Consider the following 18,994-nt stretch of genomic DNA (forward strand, 5'->3'; position numbering starts at 1 on the left):
TTTATTTTTTTTTAAAGTTCATTTTAATTTTTATTGTTATTGTAAAGGTGATGTGCAGAGAGGATAAATTTACATAAGTCAGATAAAGAGTACACATCCTTTTCTTTTTTTGAATCATCACAAAGCAATGGAATTTATAGTTACTCAAAAAATATTTGCATTAGTTTCCTAGAATAGCATGAGAAGGTACTGTGAAGGGGTGTATTAGCACAATAGAAATGGTACACATGCTTTCCAACAGTGTCACCCCTTCCCTTGTTCTCCCCCAACTTTTTCTTCCCATCCCCACCTACCCACAAGATCAAATTTGGTGTTGTGAGTATAAATTATAATTAAATCTTACACTCTTACTGCTAAACGTTGTTTAATATTCAGATGGTGGTAAGTAAACACCCTCAGAGTTTACCATAAGTTAAATGAAGCCTGGATCCTATTGAAAATATCCTTTTTTCTGCAGAGAACACATTTTGTATACTGACATTAATGAAGATCTTTAAGGTCATACACTTTGGGCCTGGTTTAATGTGAAGCAATTTATAACACTACTCTTATAGAGAAAGACTGTATCCATGTTCTTGATTGTCCTTTTTTTTTTTTTGGTCCATTGTGGGGCTTGAACTCTGGGCTTGGGCGCTGTCCCTCCGCTCTTCAGCTAAAGGCGAGCGCTCTACCAGTTGAGCTACAGCACCACTTTCCGGTTTTCGAGTGGTTTATTGGAGATAAGAGTCTCACAGCCTTTCCTGCCCGGGCTGGCTTTGAACCATGATCCTCAGATCTCAGCCTCCTGAGTAGCTAGGAATACAGGCATGAGCCACCGGCGCCTGGCTTTGATTGTCCTTTTCATGATGGCACACCAACCACCATGTAACCAGATGGCTGACAACTAATCCAGCCTTGTAAAAATTAAATTTTGTGAAGAACCTGATTGGTATTGCTGCACTATGTTGCAGACCTTGCAACACAATGCTACTGTTTGTTACCTGAGCATTAATTGAAGGTAGAATTAAATATGAAGAAATGCTATAATTCTAAAGACAAAAAGGGGCGTGGAACTTTTAACAGTAAGCAACTTATGTATTTGGAGAAGTATCATTCAATATTATGTGGCTGTACTTCACAGACCAATGGAATAAGATAAGAAGTAAAGCAATGTATCCAATGCCAACTAATCTTCCAAAAGTATATACTGAAAAAGGCAGCCCTTCAAAATATGATCCAAAGCAAATTAATATCCACATAAAGAAAATGAAACTAGATTCCTATATACCACCAAATTAAAAAAGACTAAAAGAGAATCATCTCAGCCAAAGTAATAAAATAAATAATATAAAACTAAACAAAATTCAAAAGATATATACAGTTGCCAGGCACTAGCAGCTCATGCCTATACTCAGAGGTCCAAGTTTGTTCAAGTTTGCAATTCAAAGCCAACCCAAGCAAACAAATCTGTGAAACTCTTATCTTTAATTAATAGCCAAAAGCTAGAAGTGGAGATGTGGCTCAAGTGGTAGAGTATCAGCAGATTTTGCAGCTTTACACATTCAGAAAGTCTAGAAACAAAAGTAAAAATGCAGATACATAAAAGTACCCTCCTGGCTGGTCCAGTGCTGTTCAGTACATTAAGTATTTCAATATCTTTAAAGAATCATTCTTCTTTAAAAGAATATGTCACACTCTCACTACAAGGAAGTACCAGAAACACAGCCTTAGAGAAAGATTGCTCCCTGTTCCACTGTCTCTACCTCATACTCTATTCTCTTCATTTCCTTAGCAATTATTCCTGTAATACACCTGCCATTCTATCATAAATTTCCCCTGCGGCTCACTGTACCATCTGCTTCTTCCAGATTTTTACTTCATTTTTCCTTCATTTAAGATTATGTCTCATACTAACAATGACCATGCAAAGCTAGATTCATTTTTCCTTCTTTATAATGCCATGGTCCACCTGGCATAATCTTTAAAGGAAAAAAATATAATGCTTTTCTCCCATCAAACACCTCCTTAACCTTACCATCTTCCCTGAGAGGTAATGGTTAAAAAGCATCTTAAACAGGAAAATTACCAGAATCCTTTCTTTGGGACTTGCTTTTAGAACCATTTCATTATACTTCCATAAGGGCCTGTGAGCTAAAACTATATAAGCCACCCCCAAGACAACCCTGACTTACCAGCATAACATGGCTGATTAACATTTCCACCATTTTTTATACAATGACGAACAAGGTGAACATCATTATCTAGAGCAGCCTTATATATTAAATTCTCTCCAAAAATGTTTCTCCTGTTTATGCTAGCAAAAGACTTTTTATTGCTCTTCATTTTTTCTGAAACCAGAAAATAAATTTTAAAAAATCTTTATTTGAAGATCAAGAGGAATAGGAGTAATATAGAAAATCTAGTCAATAAAATATGGTATATTATATACATCATATTGTAAAAGAGCATTTTATCACTAATCCAATCATAATGTTATCTACATACAAAAGAGAGAAGAAATGTTATTTGCTTGTTTGTTTTTTAGTTGGTCATGGGTCTTGAACTCTGGGCCTGGTCCCTCAGCTCTTTACCTCAAGGTGAGGACTCTACCACTTAAGCCCCAGCATGGCTTCTGGTTTTCTGGTGGTTTATTGGAGATAAGCATATCATGGATTTTTCTTCAGGGGCTAGCTTTGAAGCATGATCCTCAGATCTTAGCCTCCTGAGTAGCTAGGATTACAGGCGTGAGCCTAACAATGTTTTTAAATATTTCTAGTAAAGTTAAAATCATAATAATGTGTATATTAATCCATGTATATACTAATTAAACCACCAAAATTGTATTTATGAGAAAAATAACAAATTATTTTCTTAAAAGTTCTGGTGAAAACTGGACACTGGTTGCTCATATCTGTAATCCCAGCTTCTCAGGAAGTTAAGATCTGAGGATCAGTTCAAAGCCAGCCAGGGCAAGAAAGTCTGTGAGACTCAACCATCAAAAGGCCAGAGATGGAGTTGTGGCTCAAGTGGTACAGCACTAGCCTTAAGCAAAAAAGAACTCAAGGACAATGCCCACCAGGCCCTGAGTTCAAGCCCCAGGACTAGCATGTGCATATGTGTGCACTAGTGTACGCACGTGCACACACACACACACCACAGCCACACACACAAAAGGTCTGGTGAAAAGACTATTTAGATCTAGAATTTTTTTAATATATGTATTTAGGATTACATACTATCTGACATAGTTTGAATCTTGAATGTCTCCAAAGGCCATAGTACTAAAGGCTATGGTCCTCTGGGTATTATTGGAAGGCTGTGGAGCTTTTAAAAAGTGGGCATATAGGAACTGTTTAAGTCATGGGAGACATGTCCTTATGGGGGAGAGGATCTCAGCCCCTTCCTCTTCCTTTCTTTTGCTTCCTTCCCATTATGTAAGTAGCTGTGTGACACCAAATACTCCTGCCATGTAATGCGCCAACCAATCATGGACTGGATCCTCCAAATATGTGAGCCAAAATAACTGTTTCCTTTTTATAAATAGATTATCACAACACATTACCGAACTTTAGAAAATGTTGCAATACAAAATGTATTATAAATTCATGAGGAAAACATCTTACAGAAAGTAATCCCAATGAGATCAGGAAAGGAAATGTTAAACTTTCTTCACTAAAAAAAAAAAATGCCATGAAATTAAACAAATACTGATGGCCTTGATCTTTGCAATGGTTTTGTTTGCAGCAGTTTTAATATTCAAAACCAGGAAATACACAAAATGATGTTCTAGTTTATACCAAATCAATTCTTTATTGTGCCTCCTAAAATACTGAAATGTAGAGAGCTGTGAGAGGCCGCACCTGGAAGATGGCGCCGGCTTCCGCCCTCCGCCTTCCCGATGGCGAGTGCTCTCGTGGTAAACAACTCCTTATATGGCTAAGGCAAAGAATCTGGCTTGCTTCCGCGCACCTGAACCTATTGGTGATTCCCACGTGGCGTATCAGGGTTGGCTACCCAGCGGGTACTTAAGGCTTTGGGGAATTCTCCCCGGGGTTGGGGTCAGAAGATTACTCAAAGGTCCTGAATAAACTGCAGAGAGAAGAGTTCGGTGTCGCGTCTTCCTTGCTGGTCGAGGCGGTAGCGACACGTGGTGGCCCGTACGGGGACTCAGCCATAACCCCAAGGAGGACTCAGAACTCTCTGCGGTCAGGGTGGTGCACCGGTAAGTTCCCAGGTAAAAGGGGAATCCGCGACAAAAGCGGGGGTAAGTCCCCAGGTAAAAGGGGAATCCGTGACAAAAGCGGGGGTAAGTCCCCAGGTAAAAGGGGAATCCGCGACAAGAGCGGGGAGTAAGTTCCCAGGTAAAAGGGGAATCCGCGACAAGAGTGGGGGGATTTTTGCTCTTCTCCGTAGATAAAGAGAGAGCGAGAACCTGGGGCTAGTCAATAGAGTAGCCAAAAGTGAAAGTAAAAGTTTGTTTATCAGCTTTAAATGTTTAAAACATGGACGCTTCTTCTTCGCACCCAATTTTTTGGCTCTCAATGAGCTACTGCACTCAAAAAAGTTAAAAATAAAAGAGTACTTTAGAGAGATTTTTGAATGAATGTGACATCGTTGCCCCGTGGTTCGCTGTCTCCAGAAGCCTCACGGTGGCTTCTTGGGAGAAACTAGGGAGGGACCTAGATTTTGCCTCTGAACAAGGAACGCTTAAGAGCGGAGTGAGACCAATATGGAAACTGATAAGAGGCTGTCTCAAGGACCAGCGTTGCAGTGAGGCGGTAGAGAATGGTCAGGCCGCCCTAGAAATGCTGCAGGAAGAAAGATCGGAAAGGGCAGACAGCAAAAAGGAGGAGAGCGGGAGGGGGGGGGGTTATACCCCAATCTTGCCGAACTAGAGACCTCTGAACTCAGAGGAACTACAATCACTCATAGAACAAATAGAAAAAACAAAGATAAGAAAGAGGAGGAAAGGGAAGGAGAGAGAGGACCCAGATAAAGACGAATGCACACCCTCCGTGCACCGCCCCACACCTTCGGCCCCTCCGCTCTATGCGGAGGACCCTGGAAGTGGCAGCCCTGGCTGTTCTTTCAGCCCAGGCGTGTGGAAAGCGGTCAGAACCGAGTTACATCTAGCCTGTCCAATATTTCAGGATCCACAGGGACAGCGGTATCATGAACCCTTAGATTTTAAGGTTATAAAATCTTTAGCTGAGTCTGTGCGGACATACGGAATCACGGCCTCCTTTACTGTAGCCCAGGTGGAGGCCCTAAACAGACACTGCATGACACCCGGTGATTGGAGTGGGCTCACACGAGCTTGTTTGAGCCCAGGTCAGTATTTAGATTGGAAGGCCTTTTTGATTGAATTTGCTAGTGAAGAGGCTGCAGCCAATCAGGCTGCGGGGAACCCAGCTTGGGACAGAGATATGCTGCTTGGACAGGGGAGATTCGCCAATCAGCAGATAGGCTACCCGGTTCAAGTTTATGAACAAATCAATAAAATTGGCATAAAGGCATGGAAGGCCTTACCAAATAAAGGCGAGGTGAGTGGCAATCTCACCAAAATCCTGCAGGGCTCTATGGAGCTGTTTTTGGATTTTGTTGCCCGTATGGTCGAGGCTGCTGGCAGAATTTTTGGTGACCCAGACGCAGCCATGCCATTAATTAAACAGCTTGTTTACGAGCAGTGCACTAAGGAATGCAGAGCCGCCATAACCCCATATAAGAACAGCGGACTAGAAGCATGGATGAAAGTTTGCAGAGAGCTGGGCGGACCACTAACTAATGCTGGATTAGCTGCTGCTGTGGTGCAATTAACCCAGAAGAATGGGGCTGGGAAGGTGGCTCAGTGGTAGAGCGCTTGCCTTGCATGCATGAGGCCCTGGGTTCGATTCCTCAGCACCATATAAGCAAAATGAAAAAAGCCGGAAGTGATGCTGTGACTCAAGTGGTAGAGTACTGGCCTTGAGCTGAAGAGCTGAGGGACAGTGCCCAGACCCAGAGTTCAGGCCCAGGAAAAAACCTATTTAAAAAACGCTGCAAATTTGTCTAAACAGTTGTCTAGTTATCTTTTAGGTAATTAAACTGGGGAGTTCGACAGCCTGATGGAACAGCTCAGGGTTGCCATCGTCATGGTGAACTCGACCCGAGTGGATGCCGGATTGGCAGAGGGGTTATCTTCATGGATCTCTGCTGCTATGAATCATCTTAAGGAATGGGCGGGTTTGGGAGCCCTGACAGGCCTCCTGGTGTTAGCCTCCTTGGTATGTCTGTGGTGCATTTGCCAAATTAGAGGTTCTCAGCGTCGCAGTGCAGCCATGATTATCCAAGCCTTTACAGCCATTGGAGCAGGTCAGTCCCCCCAAGCGTGGCTTGCCACCCTAAAACAATGAACACAGATTGCAAAGCCAAAGTACTGCAGTCGAGAGGCATGAGTTTTGCCCTCGAGGAGAGCATGTTTGATTGCACACGGGTTCGATTCGCCTTTTCCCGTCCTTGTGAAAAACGAATCAATGGACAGGCTGAGTCATCCTAGAGAAGGTACCCTCTGGGAGAAGGCTTGTATGCAGTCCTTGCATTGCACAACAGGGATCAGACCTCTGTTCTCATCTGTGTTCTTTAAACAAAAAGGGGGGAACTGTAGAGAGCTGCGAGAGGCCGCACCTGGAAGATGGCGCCGGCTTCCGCCCTCCGCCTTCCCGATGGCGAGTGCTCTCGTGGTAAACAACTCCTTATATGGCTAAGGCAAAGAATCTGGCTTGCTTCCGGGCACCTGAACCTATTGGTGGTTCCCACGTGGCGTATCAGGGTTGGCTACCCAGCAGGTACTTAAGGCTGTGGGGAATTCTCCCCGGGGTTGGGGTCAGAAGATTATTCAAAGGTCCTGAATAAACTGCAGAGAGAAGAGTTCGGTGTCGCGTCTTCCTTGCTGGTCGAGGTGGTAGTGACACTGAAATCCCTCATGTAGATGTTCCAAATCCTGTCAAATCTGGAGGATAATATTTATATTGATTTCCTAAATTTTAGGATAATTTTGATGACAGCATTTTCAATTTTTGGCCTTTCAAACCTACTCCATCTTAAATCCTCATAAAGAGTAACAGTATTGCAACATCTTTCTTAATAAACCAAAATTTAGCTGCTCTACACTCCCAGTTAAGCCTCTTATAAAACTAACATTCCTCCGGAGCATTTGAATCTACCTTTCTTCTTTTTAAATATTCAGTTTTCACTGAGTTAAGGAAAATTAACACTTGATTTTTTTAATAGAGAAAGATATTTAAACCTGATCATAGTTATTTTCCGACTTTCCTTATTATGCCCCAGAAACAAAATCCACCATATAATGTGTGTTTACCCAGAAGCAGTCCTGCCTACTCGAAACATGTCTATTAGCCCAATAGCCTCTTCTCTCAGAGCTTACCATGCTCTTTCTGTAGGTAACACTAGGGCCATTTAGTAAAGGCATTTACTCTACAGTATCTGTACCAGCTGTACTTGTTATTATAATTATCTAATTTATTAAAAATAACTAATTGCCTATGACCCAGCAATCTCACATTTGGGCATTTATCCAAATGATCCACAAACAAGGCCATACTAAAGCTACCAGCACAACTATGTTTATTGCAGCATTATTCACCATAGCTAAGATATGGAACCAATCCAGATGCCCTTCAGTAAACAAATGGATCAAGAAAATGTGGTGTATATATAATATATATGCATATATAATATATATAATGGAATTCTATGCCTCCATCAGAAAGAATGACACTGCCCCATTTGTTAGGAAATGGAAAGACTTGGAAAAAATTATATTAAGTGAAGTAAGCCAGGCCGATAGAAACATAGGTTCCATGGTTTCCCTTATTTGCAATAACCAGTATACATTTAGGATAATCTTACCAGACAAGCAGAAAAGGTCAAAAGCTATGTACATATGACCATATAAGATGATGCTAAGCGAAATGAACCCCAAGATAAAGAAAAAAACAAGAGGTTTTAAATGTACTATATGATTTTTTTTTGTTTCTTTTGTATGTTCTTTTTTTGTTTCTTTTGTATGTTCTTCCCCCATGGTATAACCCCTGTTTTCATTGTATTTGATTCCGGTGCCCTGCATCCTGTCTATACATTTTTCTAATTTGGGAAGAGGAAGGGAAATAACAAAATGCTGAAACAAGGATACAGGTTGATCCATTGTAATAATGAGATGTATAAGACACTATGTTGAAGATGAACTTTACAACTTGGGGTAGGAGGGAGAGGGAGGATTTAGGGTGGTAGGGAGGGAAGGTATGCTAGGGGGAAAACAAAGGAGGGTTGGTAACAATGCTCAATAGGAAATGTACTCATTACCTTACTCATATAACTGTAACCCCTCTGTACAGTATCTTTACAATAAAAAAAGATTAGGCTCAAATTTCTTGTCACTCAACTTCTTAAATTTTGGTTTTGCAAACTGGTTTCACAAATTAAAAACCTTTTTCTGCATAAAAACAACAAATTGGAGTTCAATTTGATAAATATTCTTTTGTATGATCAAATATACATAAGTATTAGGCCTTTCTGTTCTCCTAAGAGTACCTTTCTTTGGTCTAACAGTGTGTGAATGCCTAGAAAATAACCAATTATGAAGCAATAAAACATTCTGCAATGAAAACCAAGTAGTGTAAGACATTCACTTTCAGATACAAGTAACATTGAAACATCCTCCAAGAGTTAAACAGGAGAAAATTAGACAAAATGTGTAAGGGGGAACTATTTTTAAACACTGGAAAGCTAGTATGGACAACCATACTAGCAAGATATCAGATACTCCCTGGTATCTTGGCCTGTATATATTTTCGAGAGCATAGTACAAATTCAGGGGTAGGGCAGAAGATCCTGCTGAAATGAGGAGACTGAGACTAGTGTGGGAGGCTCTGGTGGCTAAAATTTGTTAGAAAAGTGCCAGAGGTGAGAGAATAAAAACACCAAAAATCTACATAATAGGATCCTTAACTTATCTGAATAATATACTATTCAAGTGAAAGGATGAGTTTCTATGAAGCTAAACAAGAACATCTGAGGAAATGTAGCAATTCTCAAAGCTCACACAGGGCTGGGAGGCATTCACCTTCCTACCAGCCTAAACAGAAAGACCTTTCAAAAACAAATAGGCCTATAGTCCTAGGTATTCAGGAACCTGAATGGGAAGGATAAATTTCCAATTTCATTCCAGAGGGGGATTGAGAATAGGGGCTTCTAGGATCCCATCAACCAATAAAAAGCTATATGTGACTAGAAAGCTAGATGTGCCTATCATCCCAGCTACATAGGAAATGCAAATAAGTGGTTCAGACAAGCCTAAGCATAAATGCAAGACTCTATAAAAAATTATGAAAGCAAAAAGGACTGGTCAACTGGTATAGTGTCTTCATGGCAAGCACAGAGCCCTAGACTTAGACCCCAGTATTGCCAAAAATAATACATTCAGGCCAGTTATAGTGGTGCAAATCTGAGCTATGCTATCAATGAGCTATGTGATAAATCTGAAATTATTACCTCTGAAATTTTTTTCTCAATAGTAAAATGAGAAATCTGAAATAATGTATAAATTTTAATTATGTTTTTATTATCTTTAAGTAGTTTTAAGTACATTACCATTCAACGTATCAGTTTGTAAGTATAATGCATCTTAATCATTATTACCACTTGCATCACTCTTTCCCATCTCTTCCAACACAACCCCAATCTCTGAATTTTTTCTACCAGAATTCTGTTTCTAGAAAATTTAGAGAAATGGAAAAACATAGAAAATATACCACACCTTTTTTAATTTCAAGTCGTTCATTTTTCCTGGTATGTTCAGCCTTCAATCTGGATGAATGCTTATTCATCTCTTTACTGTCCATCCTTAAAGCAAGATGCTTCACTCTTGTTTTTTTTAAAAAAAAGTCATAATTAAAATTTATTATAATATTTTCTATAGTTATACACAGAAAATCATACCAATTTTTAAAGTTTTAAAACTCAGAGGTATTTTATGGAGCTGTTCTTAAATGACAAGATAATTTTAAATATGGAGATGGATCCTGAGTAAACTGAATTCTGCAACAAACATGTCCATGCTTTATGGCTTTTAAAACTTTTATGCTTCTTTCTCTGGATGTAGTCATCTACAAATGTGAATATTCTGAATCTCCTGAACTCCCCCCCATTATTTACCCACTTTACTTCAAATGGAAAAGGAGTCAGAATATTTGCAAGAAAAAAGGGGCTTGCTATGTAGTTTGGCACTGAACAAAACTGAAAAGAAAGCAGCAAAATAAAATAATAAAGCTTTTTACTGAGGGTAGTTATCCATTAGGTCTGGAGGAAAAGATATAATTTGATAGCATACCTGAAATTCTCAGTTGAAGATTTATTATTTATTTGTTCCTCAGAGCTAAGTATTTTTGGTGAAATCTTTTCTGATGATTTACACATAGTATCTTCATGCTTTGCCTCTCTGCTTACTTTCAGTTTTTTCAGTCTAGATGATCTCCTTAATACACATGGAGTTTCCTGCTCAGACATATTTTCCACCAGATTTGACTTCTCCATATTATTCAGTGGCTCACAAGAAGTGATATCTGAATGAGCCAAAGTTTGCAATCTAAACAGATTTGGATCTTCTTCTGTCTGTAAAGATATAAATCCATATACAAATAATTACAATACTGAAAAAAATTGAAATTAAGTTTTATCTTGTCCTTTGATAGAACATTTAACATCCAGATGAAAGGCCAATAACTTATAAGCACATGTGAAAGTAATAACAATTGTATAACACTTAATATAATAAAGGCCAGTATAGCTGTAAAAGCTTAAGAAGTAGATAAGTAAAAGCAATTTTGAGCTAAGAGCCAGTGACTTATATCTACAATTCTAGTTACTTAAGAGGCTGAGATACGAAGGATTAGACTTCAAGGTCAGCCTAGGCTTACATGCAAAATACTATCTCAACCAATAGCTGGGTGCAATGGTGTGCCCCTGTCTTCCTAGACACATGGAGGATAAGCTCAGTAGGATCAAAGTTTCAGGACTGCCCAGGCAACAAAAAGTTTGTGAGACTCCATCTCTAAAGAAGATGTTTGACATTGTGGTGTACATTGGGCATTCTAGTTAGGATAAGAAGCATAAAATAGGTGATTGCAATATAAGCACAGACCTAGGCTATTTTGAGATCTAGTGTAAATGAAAAAAAAAGTCTGAAAAGCCGTGGCTTGGCAATAGATTGCCTGCCTAGCAAGCACAAGGTCTTGAATTTAAACCCCAGTAATGTGAAGAAAAAAAAAACAGATTCAAAGAAAAGAAAAGCAATTCCATTGCTTAAATTTTGTAGGAAGTAAGTATAATATACAACAAGAGATTCATAAAAACACAAAGTATTATACTAGAACAGATCAAGGACCTACTCAGCCTAGTATTTTGTTTCCTGACAGCAGCAATAAGTGACATTTTATGAGACAATATGGTATATAATTTCCCTAACATTGACTTTGAAAGGTAACCAGTATGCCACACACTGGTGGCTCACATTCACCAGTATGTCATGAATTACTCTAACTTCCTCTTAATACTCTAGTATGAATTTAACTTCTATGATGGCCCTTATTTTTTTACACACCTCATGTAAACATTCCTGGGCTTATTTATATACTCAGCTTATGAAGATTCTCAGGGTAAAAGTTATCACAGCACACACTTGATCTAGATAAAACACCTTTCTAAATTTAAATGCATTTTTTTCTTTTATTTGGAAACTTGCTAAGTTTATGCTCACTTTACTAATATCAATAATAATTTACTACAGTTTGCTCATATTTCTTCTTCTCAGATTTATTAGAACACTACAATGTTTATACTTCATCCCTATCTCCATTATTAATGTCTCTTTTTCTGGATTTTATTTTAGTCCTATTACATCTGAATGAGAGTTATTGACTAGAAATACATGCAACATTACTCCATATAAATGTTATCTCTAAATCTTCCCAAGGATATACTTAGAAACATTTTCATAACAGCCAAAAGAAAAGAAAGAAAATAATCCAAATAACTATCATTAGTAGATTGGTTAAATAAATTAAACTGTATTTAGACAATACGATCAATCAGAAGTTAAAATATTTAAGTAGTAGTATATTTCCTGGCATTAAGCAATAATTTAACCTCCCAAGAGGTGGAACATGTGCCTCCATACTCAGTTTTGAATTTTATAAGGAATCTGTAAGTTGTCAACATGAAAAGGGAATCTGTCTCCTGATAGGCCACTGCAGTAGCTCCAGGCTTAATACTACAGAAATTTTAAACTCCAAGAGTTATGCCTGGCACTTTTCTCAGACACAGAAGGTAAAGTTCTGCTTCAACATAATTTTTCCCTCAGTAATGTAAAACACATATATCCTATGTCCAGCTACAAATTAGTAAGACATCTCATATGTACATCTACTCTCAGATAACAGAACATTCTGGTAAAAAATTATTTCCTTCCTATTATAAGCAAGCCAATAATAGCTCCTCAGATCTGTTGGGGAAAATCTATTTAAACTTCTTAACTCATTGAAAACTCTGACTCAAGGACTTCTAAAAAGATCACTGTGTTAAAAAGTATCTTATAGATGATTCTGGAATAAAAGATTTGAACTTAACGAAATGAAGACCTGTTAAAAAGGAAAGACCTGTTATGAAAGGAAAAATCAGATGAATTACTTGTACCTACTTGTTCCACTGATAGACTGTTGTCCTGGAGCCTCGCTAAATTGGAACCTTGTTCAAATGGAGAACAAAAGGAGTCAAAATTTACTTCAGTTATTTGTGTGCAGTCTTCATCCATCTGAGATAAATCAGGCTCCACTTCAAAACATTCATTTCCACCAAATCTGCCACCTTGCTCTTTTCCGTGACAGCTGGACCCCACTTTGGCTTCGGACAATGTGTTGATGGCTGCCAACAACTCAGTTGGCAATGTATCATCCTTTGTGTTTTCAAGTAAATCTCTGCAACATGCTGATATGGCATTCGTAGGTACTGATATGGAACTTGGGGAATCACTCAATGAATTCATCAATTCTCCAAAATCAAAATCTTTCATTATTTCCAACATTCTTTCTTCTTTAATGCTTTCTGATGTTAACAGCTTTTCTAAGGCAGACACAAAAGTTTCAACTGAGCTTTCTTCATCCACAGATTCTTTAGAAGTCACGGTCAATGTGACTTCTTCCTGCTCAGGTTCTGAAGATATGTTTGGTGCTAATACTATCTTCTCTGTCTCTATTAGTGATTTCTCCTTTACAGAAGCCGTATCAGTATCTGTAATAGCAGTACTTGAGAAAAGACTAATTTCAGGACATACTCTGTCTTCATTTAGTTCCTGTGTATTTCAAATAGAAATTTTACTATAGCAAATGCAAAGAAATGTTTAAAGAAATTTATAGTTTTGTAATTCATTTTGTTTGCGAATTGTCCTCAAAAAGGTTTTTTTTTTTTATCAATTGTCCTCCTCATCTATAAATAAAAAATATTTTCTATTTCTTTCCTATACCACTTTACTAATGATAGAATATATGCTTGAACCAGTTATAAGATTGGTTGGATCATATTCACAGATAGTCATTGTTTAATTCAACTAAGTTTGTTACCTATTCTGTCACAAGAGACAAAGATGCTATAGATAGTTAAATTAACAGGTGATCTCAAAACTTCACAGCAGTTAATGATTACAATATTCTTTCTTTTTTTGTGCTACTCTTCTTTTTTGTCTGATTTTTTTATTGTGAAAATACTGTACAGAGGGGTTACAATTACATGGGCAAGATAATGAGAGCACATTTCTTATCAAGCATTGTAGCCTCCTCCTTTGTTTCCCCTTCCCATCCCATCCTCCCCCCACTCCCTTACCGAACCTTCCTTCTCCCCCTACCAAAGCTGTAAAGTTCATTTTCGACATAATGACTTGTACATCTCACAATATTCTTTCTTATAAAATATTCCTAGTTTTATAAAATTAGCTAGAAATAAAATTGATGTCATTTTACATTATTTTCTATCTTTCTGTGAATACATACGTAAAAGTGAATTAAATGACCAAAGGATAGGAGGCTGGATGCAAAAACGGGAAAAGTAAGATTGTAATTCTCTAAAATTTACAATTCCTAAATTATAAATCAATGGTTCTAGTAATATGTTCATGTAAACATAAAATTTACATTTCTAAATGACTTATTTTTCAAAGACATGACCTTAATAGGTTATATCTACTTTCGCAATGTTTCCAATGCTCCATATGTTTAGAATATCTCTTTTGAAATTGCTTTTGAAATCAGGTGGGTGACAGGCCATTTGAGAAAATAATGTGCTTTAAAGGTAGTGAAATCTGTTCAAATAATTTTAAAAAACTGTTCATTTTCATGACATTACATAGCAGAATGGGTTTCAATCCCTTTGGCCGCTTCCAGAAAACCAAAGCCATCATGTTTCAGGCAGAATGTATTACCATTTTTTCAGCCCTCTAATATTCTGTTCTGGTGTGAGTAAAGAAAGTTAACACATTTATTCTTCCTCTTTTTTCCTATCACAATTTATCACCTTTGTATAGCATATAGAGCTAACAAGATATATGAGTTTTGTAATGCCAATTATAATTTACTTAGAAAGACAAATTTAGAAGGAATTTGAGAAATAGTTCATACACATTCTATCCATTGTTTAAGTCACATCTGCAGATCTTCTTTCTATTTTAAATCCTTATGTCTACTAAATTCAAGGCACTGGGTAGCGATAACAAACAGTTAACAGAGCCTATTCTCTTGTAAAAATAAGTTTTCAAAGAGAAAGAAAGCAATGGAAAGTGTCCATGATGTTATAAAAATGCTTGGTGAAGCAAAATCAAACAAGCTCCTTTACCATGGGACTTTTCAGATTATATGTGTTGTAAATCTCCAAGGAAACATTAGGGTAGTGTTCTCCAAACTTTTCTTCTAATAAATGTTTTTTTCAGATGATCTATTAATGTCAGAGAGTGTTAATGACTAGGAAATATTGAGAGTCAGTAAGAACTGAATGGTACTGAGAAAGCAATATCACCAAAGTCATCTGAAACAGACAAGAAATTAAAAATTGGGGAAAAAGTGAAAGAATATATATTTATCCAGCACCAGAGTTGACAGACATCATGAAGCATTATTTCTCTTGGTCCTCTCAAGAACTCTATGCAACAAACTCTATGAAACAAATATCAATGTAGCAGCAGGAAATATGTAAGGTACAAATAAGACAAGATCATAGATGGTAGGCTGGTCTAGAAAGGTCCCTGACTGCTTACTGTCCCTAAGGACAGCGTGAGTACCAAGTAGAAAGCAAAGAAAAAGTAACTACTTGATACAGATTAGCAACTAGAAAATGAAAAAAGCCTATCTCCCCTGAAACATATTTTTTAAAAACAGGGTAATAGACAAACCAAATATAAGGTATTTTACCACATCATCTGTACAAAAAGTGTAGTAAGTAACACATTTTTCTAGATAAAGAAGATGTAAGAAATAGAGATACAGAAAGTACTACTCTAAATATAAAAAATATATGTAGGAGCAAGATTTCAGACAAGAATAAGTTTCTAACTAAAGTGTTTTGATCACATCACCTCCTAGGAGTGGGTCTATATGTGCTTGGGACTTGAACTTAAAGCACATTTTTTTTAAACTTGAAGTCTAAGACCTATATTGCTATATAGCTACAAACCTTTTCTGGGCATAGCAAAATTTCAGTATTTTCAGCTTCAGGTCCTAAAAGAGAACAATATGCCTTTATTCTACTTTTATTAAAATACTAAAAATTCCTAATTAGCATTTTACAATAACATAACTTGAATTCCCTTAGACAATTCAAATGACATATCACGTATTTGTTAAGTATATCAATTTATTGATACAGAAGTATTATGTAACAAATAAAATTATACAATGTTCCAATTACTTAAATATATTTTATATGGCACATGCCTGTAACGCTAGCTACCCAGGAGGCTGAGATCTGAGGACTGTGATTCAAAGGAAGCTAAGGCAGGAAAGTCTGTGAGACTCTTATCTCCAATTACCACCAAAAATCTGGAAGTAGAGCTCTCAAATACTAGAGTGCTAGCTTGAACACAAAAACTCAGGTCCAGTATCCAAGCATAAGTTCAAGCACCAAGACTGGCACAAAAGAAGACAAAGAAGATGAAGAAGATGATGATAAAAAGGAGGAGGAGGAGAAAGAGGAGAAAGGAAGAAGGAAGAAGAAAGGAGGAGGAAGAAAAAGAAGAAAGAGGAGGAGGAGGAGGAAAGAAGGAAGGAAGGATATCTTCAAATCACCTAACTTTTAAAGCACAAGACATATGTGGCTTCAGAGAGCTCAAAATCCTTCAAAGAGCACCCCCAGGAGAAAAATGCTTTACTACTATATTATCAAGTTTTCCCTGATGACTGAATCTGCCATGAAGATAGAAGAAAACAACCCATTCTATTCATTCAGGATGTCCCAGGTCAACAAATATCAGATCAAACAGAAGGTGGAGCCAATCAGCTAATTTTACTTAGAATATCTTAAACATTGCAAAGGTTAATTTTTGTAACTTATTATTTTACCCTAGAATGCCATCTTTAAGCTTTATTTGACAAGCTTTAGTCTTTTTTTATTATATAGTAACCTGTTCTGTTAGTATTATTGCAAACTTATACCTTCCGTTAACATTTTTATTAACTAAGAGGTGAGGGATCTAGACTCTAGTTAAGTCTTCTTGGTTGGATATCATTTCTTTGTTATATTGAAACATAGTTAGATGTTACTTCTTACATGATTTCATTTCATTGTTGGTCCTTCTTTTTCTTGGTACAACTCACCTTTTCCAAGATAAATTAATTTACTTATAGTTATCTCTTTTCTTCTTTCTGAACTTAGATAGTGATAGATAAAAATATCCTATCTTTTGTAAACAGAGCTTTAGGAGTTTAACTTGACAATTTTTCATCTATACTCATGACTGTTCTTTACAATACAAGGTTTCATTGACTACTATACTATCTTACTACATGGAGACAGAACATGTAATATTCACTTTTGAGGAGCAAGAGCAAGTAAAGACACCTCAAAATTTAGCTAGAACTAAGTAAAACTGGTCCATGTTACTGCCAGACAAGAAAGGCAAGACATACTTATTAGTGACAGCATGAAAAGAGAAAACAAACTTGTTCATATTTTAGCTCTAAAAATCCTGAGTAAAAGGTTAGACATTTGAAACAGCACATACTTACTGCAACATATTCTCCCATGGGCAACTCTGTGCAGAATGATTCAAGGTCAACAGCAACACTGATTTCCTATTTTAGAATGTTTAACAGACCAACCAACCTAGTTGTAAATAAATCCATATACAAGTCTTATATTGTTAGACAAAGACAAATTTTCCATATATTTCTACTCATGAAAACTTACCTCCAATGTTCTGGTGGTACAATGAAAGCCCAGACTGGAAAAATGACAGATTGGACACTGGTAAATGTTTTCTAATCCTAAAAAAGTCAATTAATTAATTAAAAAAATAAGCTTTTAAATGGAAAGATTGTTCTTCATTCAAATATAATTTACATTCCATTTGTCACCGAAAAAGCTTTCCAAATATAGTTCATTTTTGCTACATCATTCCAATTATTTTTGGAGTTATTACCAGTTTATTAACATTTATATTTCAAATGATGGCAAAATGAAGTGAGTTGAAAAAAATCAGTGAATTTAAGAATATAAACAAAGGGACTGGGAAGGTGGCTCAGTGGTAGAGCGCTTGCCTTGCATGCCTGAGGCCCTGGGTTCGATTCCTCAGCACCACATAAGCAAAAAGAAAAAAGCCAGAAGTGGCACTGTGGCTCAAGTGGTAGAGCGCTAGCCTTGAGCTGAAGAGCTGAGGCCAGAGTTCAGGCCCCATGACCTGACCCAAAAAAAAAAAAAAAAAAAAAAAAAGAATATAAGCAAGCTAAATTACATTTACATCTAAAAGCAGCTGGCTTTGAATTACAATCCTCAGATCTCAGCCTCCTGAGTAGCTAGAATTACAGGCGTGAGCCACCAGTGCCCAGCTTCCATGAGACTCTTACCTCCAATAAACTACTCAGAAAAAGCCAAAAGTGGTGTGTGGCTCAAGCAGTAGAGAGCTAGCTTTGAGCAAAAGAAGATCAGGTACAGTGCCCAGACCCAGAGTTCAAGCCCCAGGACCAGAAAGAAAATTTTATTTATATTAGGCAAGGCTGCAAATAGTATAAATGTCCATTGTCTAATCATAGATGAATGATTAAACAAATTATACTACAGTGGGTCATACAATGAAACACTATAAGGTCATTAAAATTCATATGCTTAAATGCATTAAAAATAGGAGAAAATAATTACAAGATATTGTTACTTGAATTTTTAAAAACAATGTACAAAACTATCTGCAATATGATTCCAATTCTACAGAAAGCATGAAGAAAACCAAATTTAAAAGCACATATATACATACACATATACATATACAAAATAAGATGTCAAAAATGTTAACTATAGTACTTTGGGCAGTAGAATTATGACATATTCATCTTCCTTAGTCTTTTTTTCCCATTTCTGTAAATGAATTTATAACACTAAGTATAAAAATTTGGGGCTGGGTGCCAGTGGCTCACACCTGTAATCCTAGCTACTCAGGAAGCTGAGATCTGAGGATCTGGTTCGAAGTCAGCCCAGGCAGGAAAAGCCGTGAAACTCTTATCTCCAATAAACCACCAGAAAACTGGAAGTGGCTCTGTGGCTCAAGTGGTAGAGGTGCTAACCTTGAGCTGAAGAGCTGAGGGACAGTGCTCAGGCCCAGAGTTCAAGTCCCATGACTGACAAAAAAAAAATTAGGAGTAGTTTTTTTTTTACTTATTATTTACTTTATTGTTATTACAAAGGTAATGTACAGAGGGATTACAGTTATGTG

At 37.2% G+C, this 18,994-nt stretch overlaps 1 protein-coding gene across 3 annotated transcripts in view; it reads right to left on the reverse strand.

Moving 5' to 3' along the window:
• Nucleotides 1-18,994, reverse strand: part of Ankrd31 (ankyrin repeat domain 31) — a 109,843-nt gene that overhangs the window by 62,402 nt on the left and 28,447 nt on the right. For 2 of the 3 annotated variants that reach the window (XM_070031364.1, XM_070031363.1), the window contains exons 5-10: nt 17,479-17,555; nt 15,748-15,791; nt 12,731-13,381; nt 10,367-10,647; nt 9,794-9,900; nt 2,172-2,327 (exon numbers count right to left, since the gene is read on the reverse strand). In XM_070031364.1, coding sequence (XP_069887465.1) covers nt 2,172-2,327; nt 9,794-9,900; nt 10,367-10,647; nt 12,731-13,381; nt 15,748-15,791; nt 17,479-17,555 — 1,316 coding nt within the window. The remainder of the gene's footprint in view (nt 1-2,171; nt 2,328-9,793; nt 9,901-10,366; nt 10,648-12,730; nt 13,382-15,747; nt 15,792-17,478; nt 17,556-18,994) is intronic. The other variant, XM_070031365.1, reaches the window with a different exon arrangement.

Source organism: Dipodomys merriami, unplaced genomic scaffold (assembly GCF_024711535.1).
Source record: "Dipodomys merriami isolate MVZ:Mamm:240054 unplaced genomic scaffold, mDipMer1.0.p SCAF_20, whole genome shotgun sequence".
NCBI lineage: Eukaryota > Metazoa > Chordata > Mammalia > Rodentia > Heteromyidae > Dipodomys > Dipodomys merriami.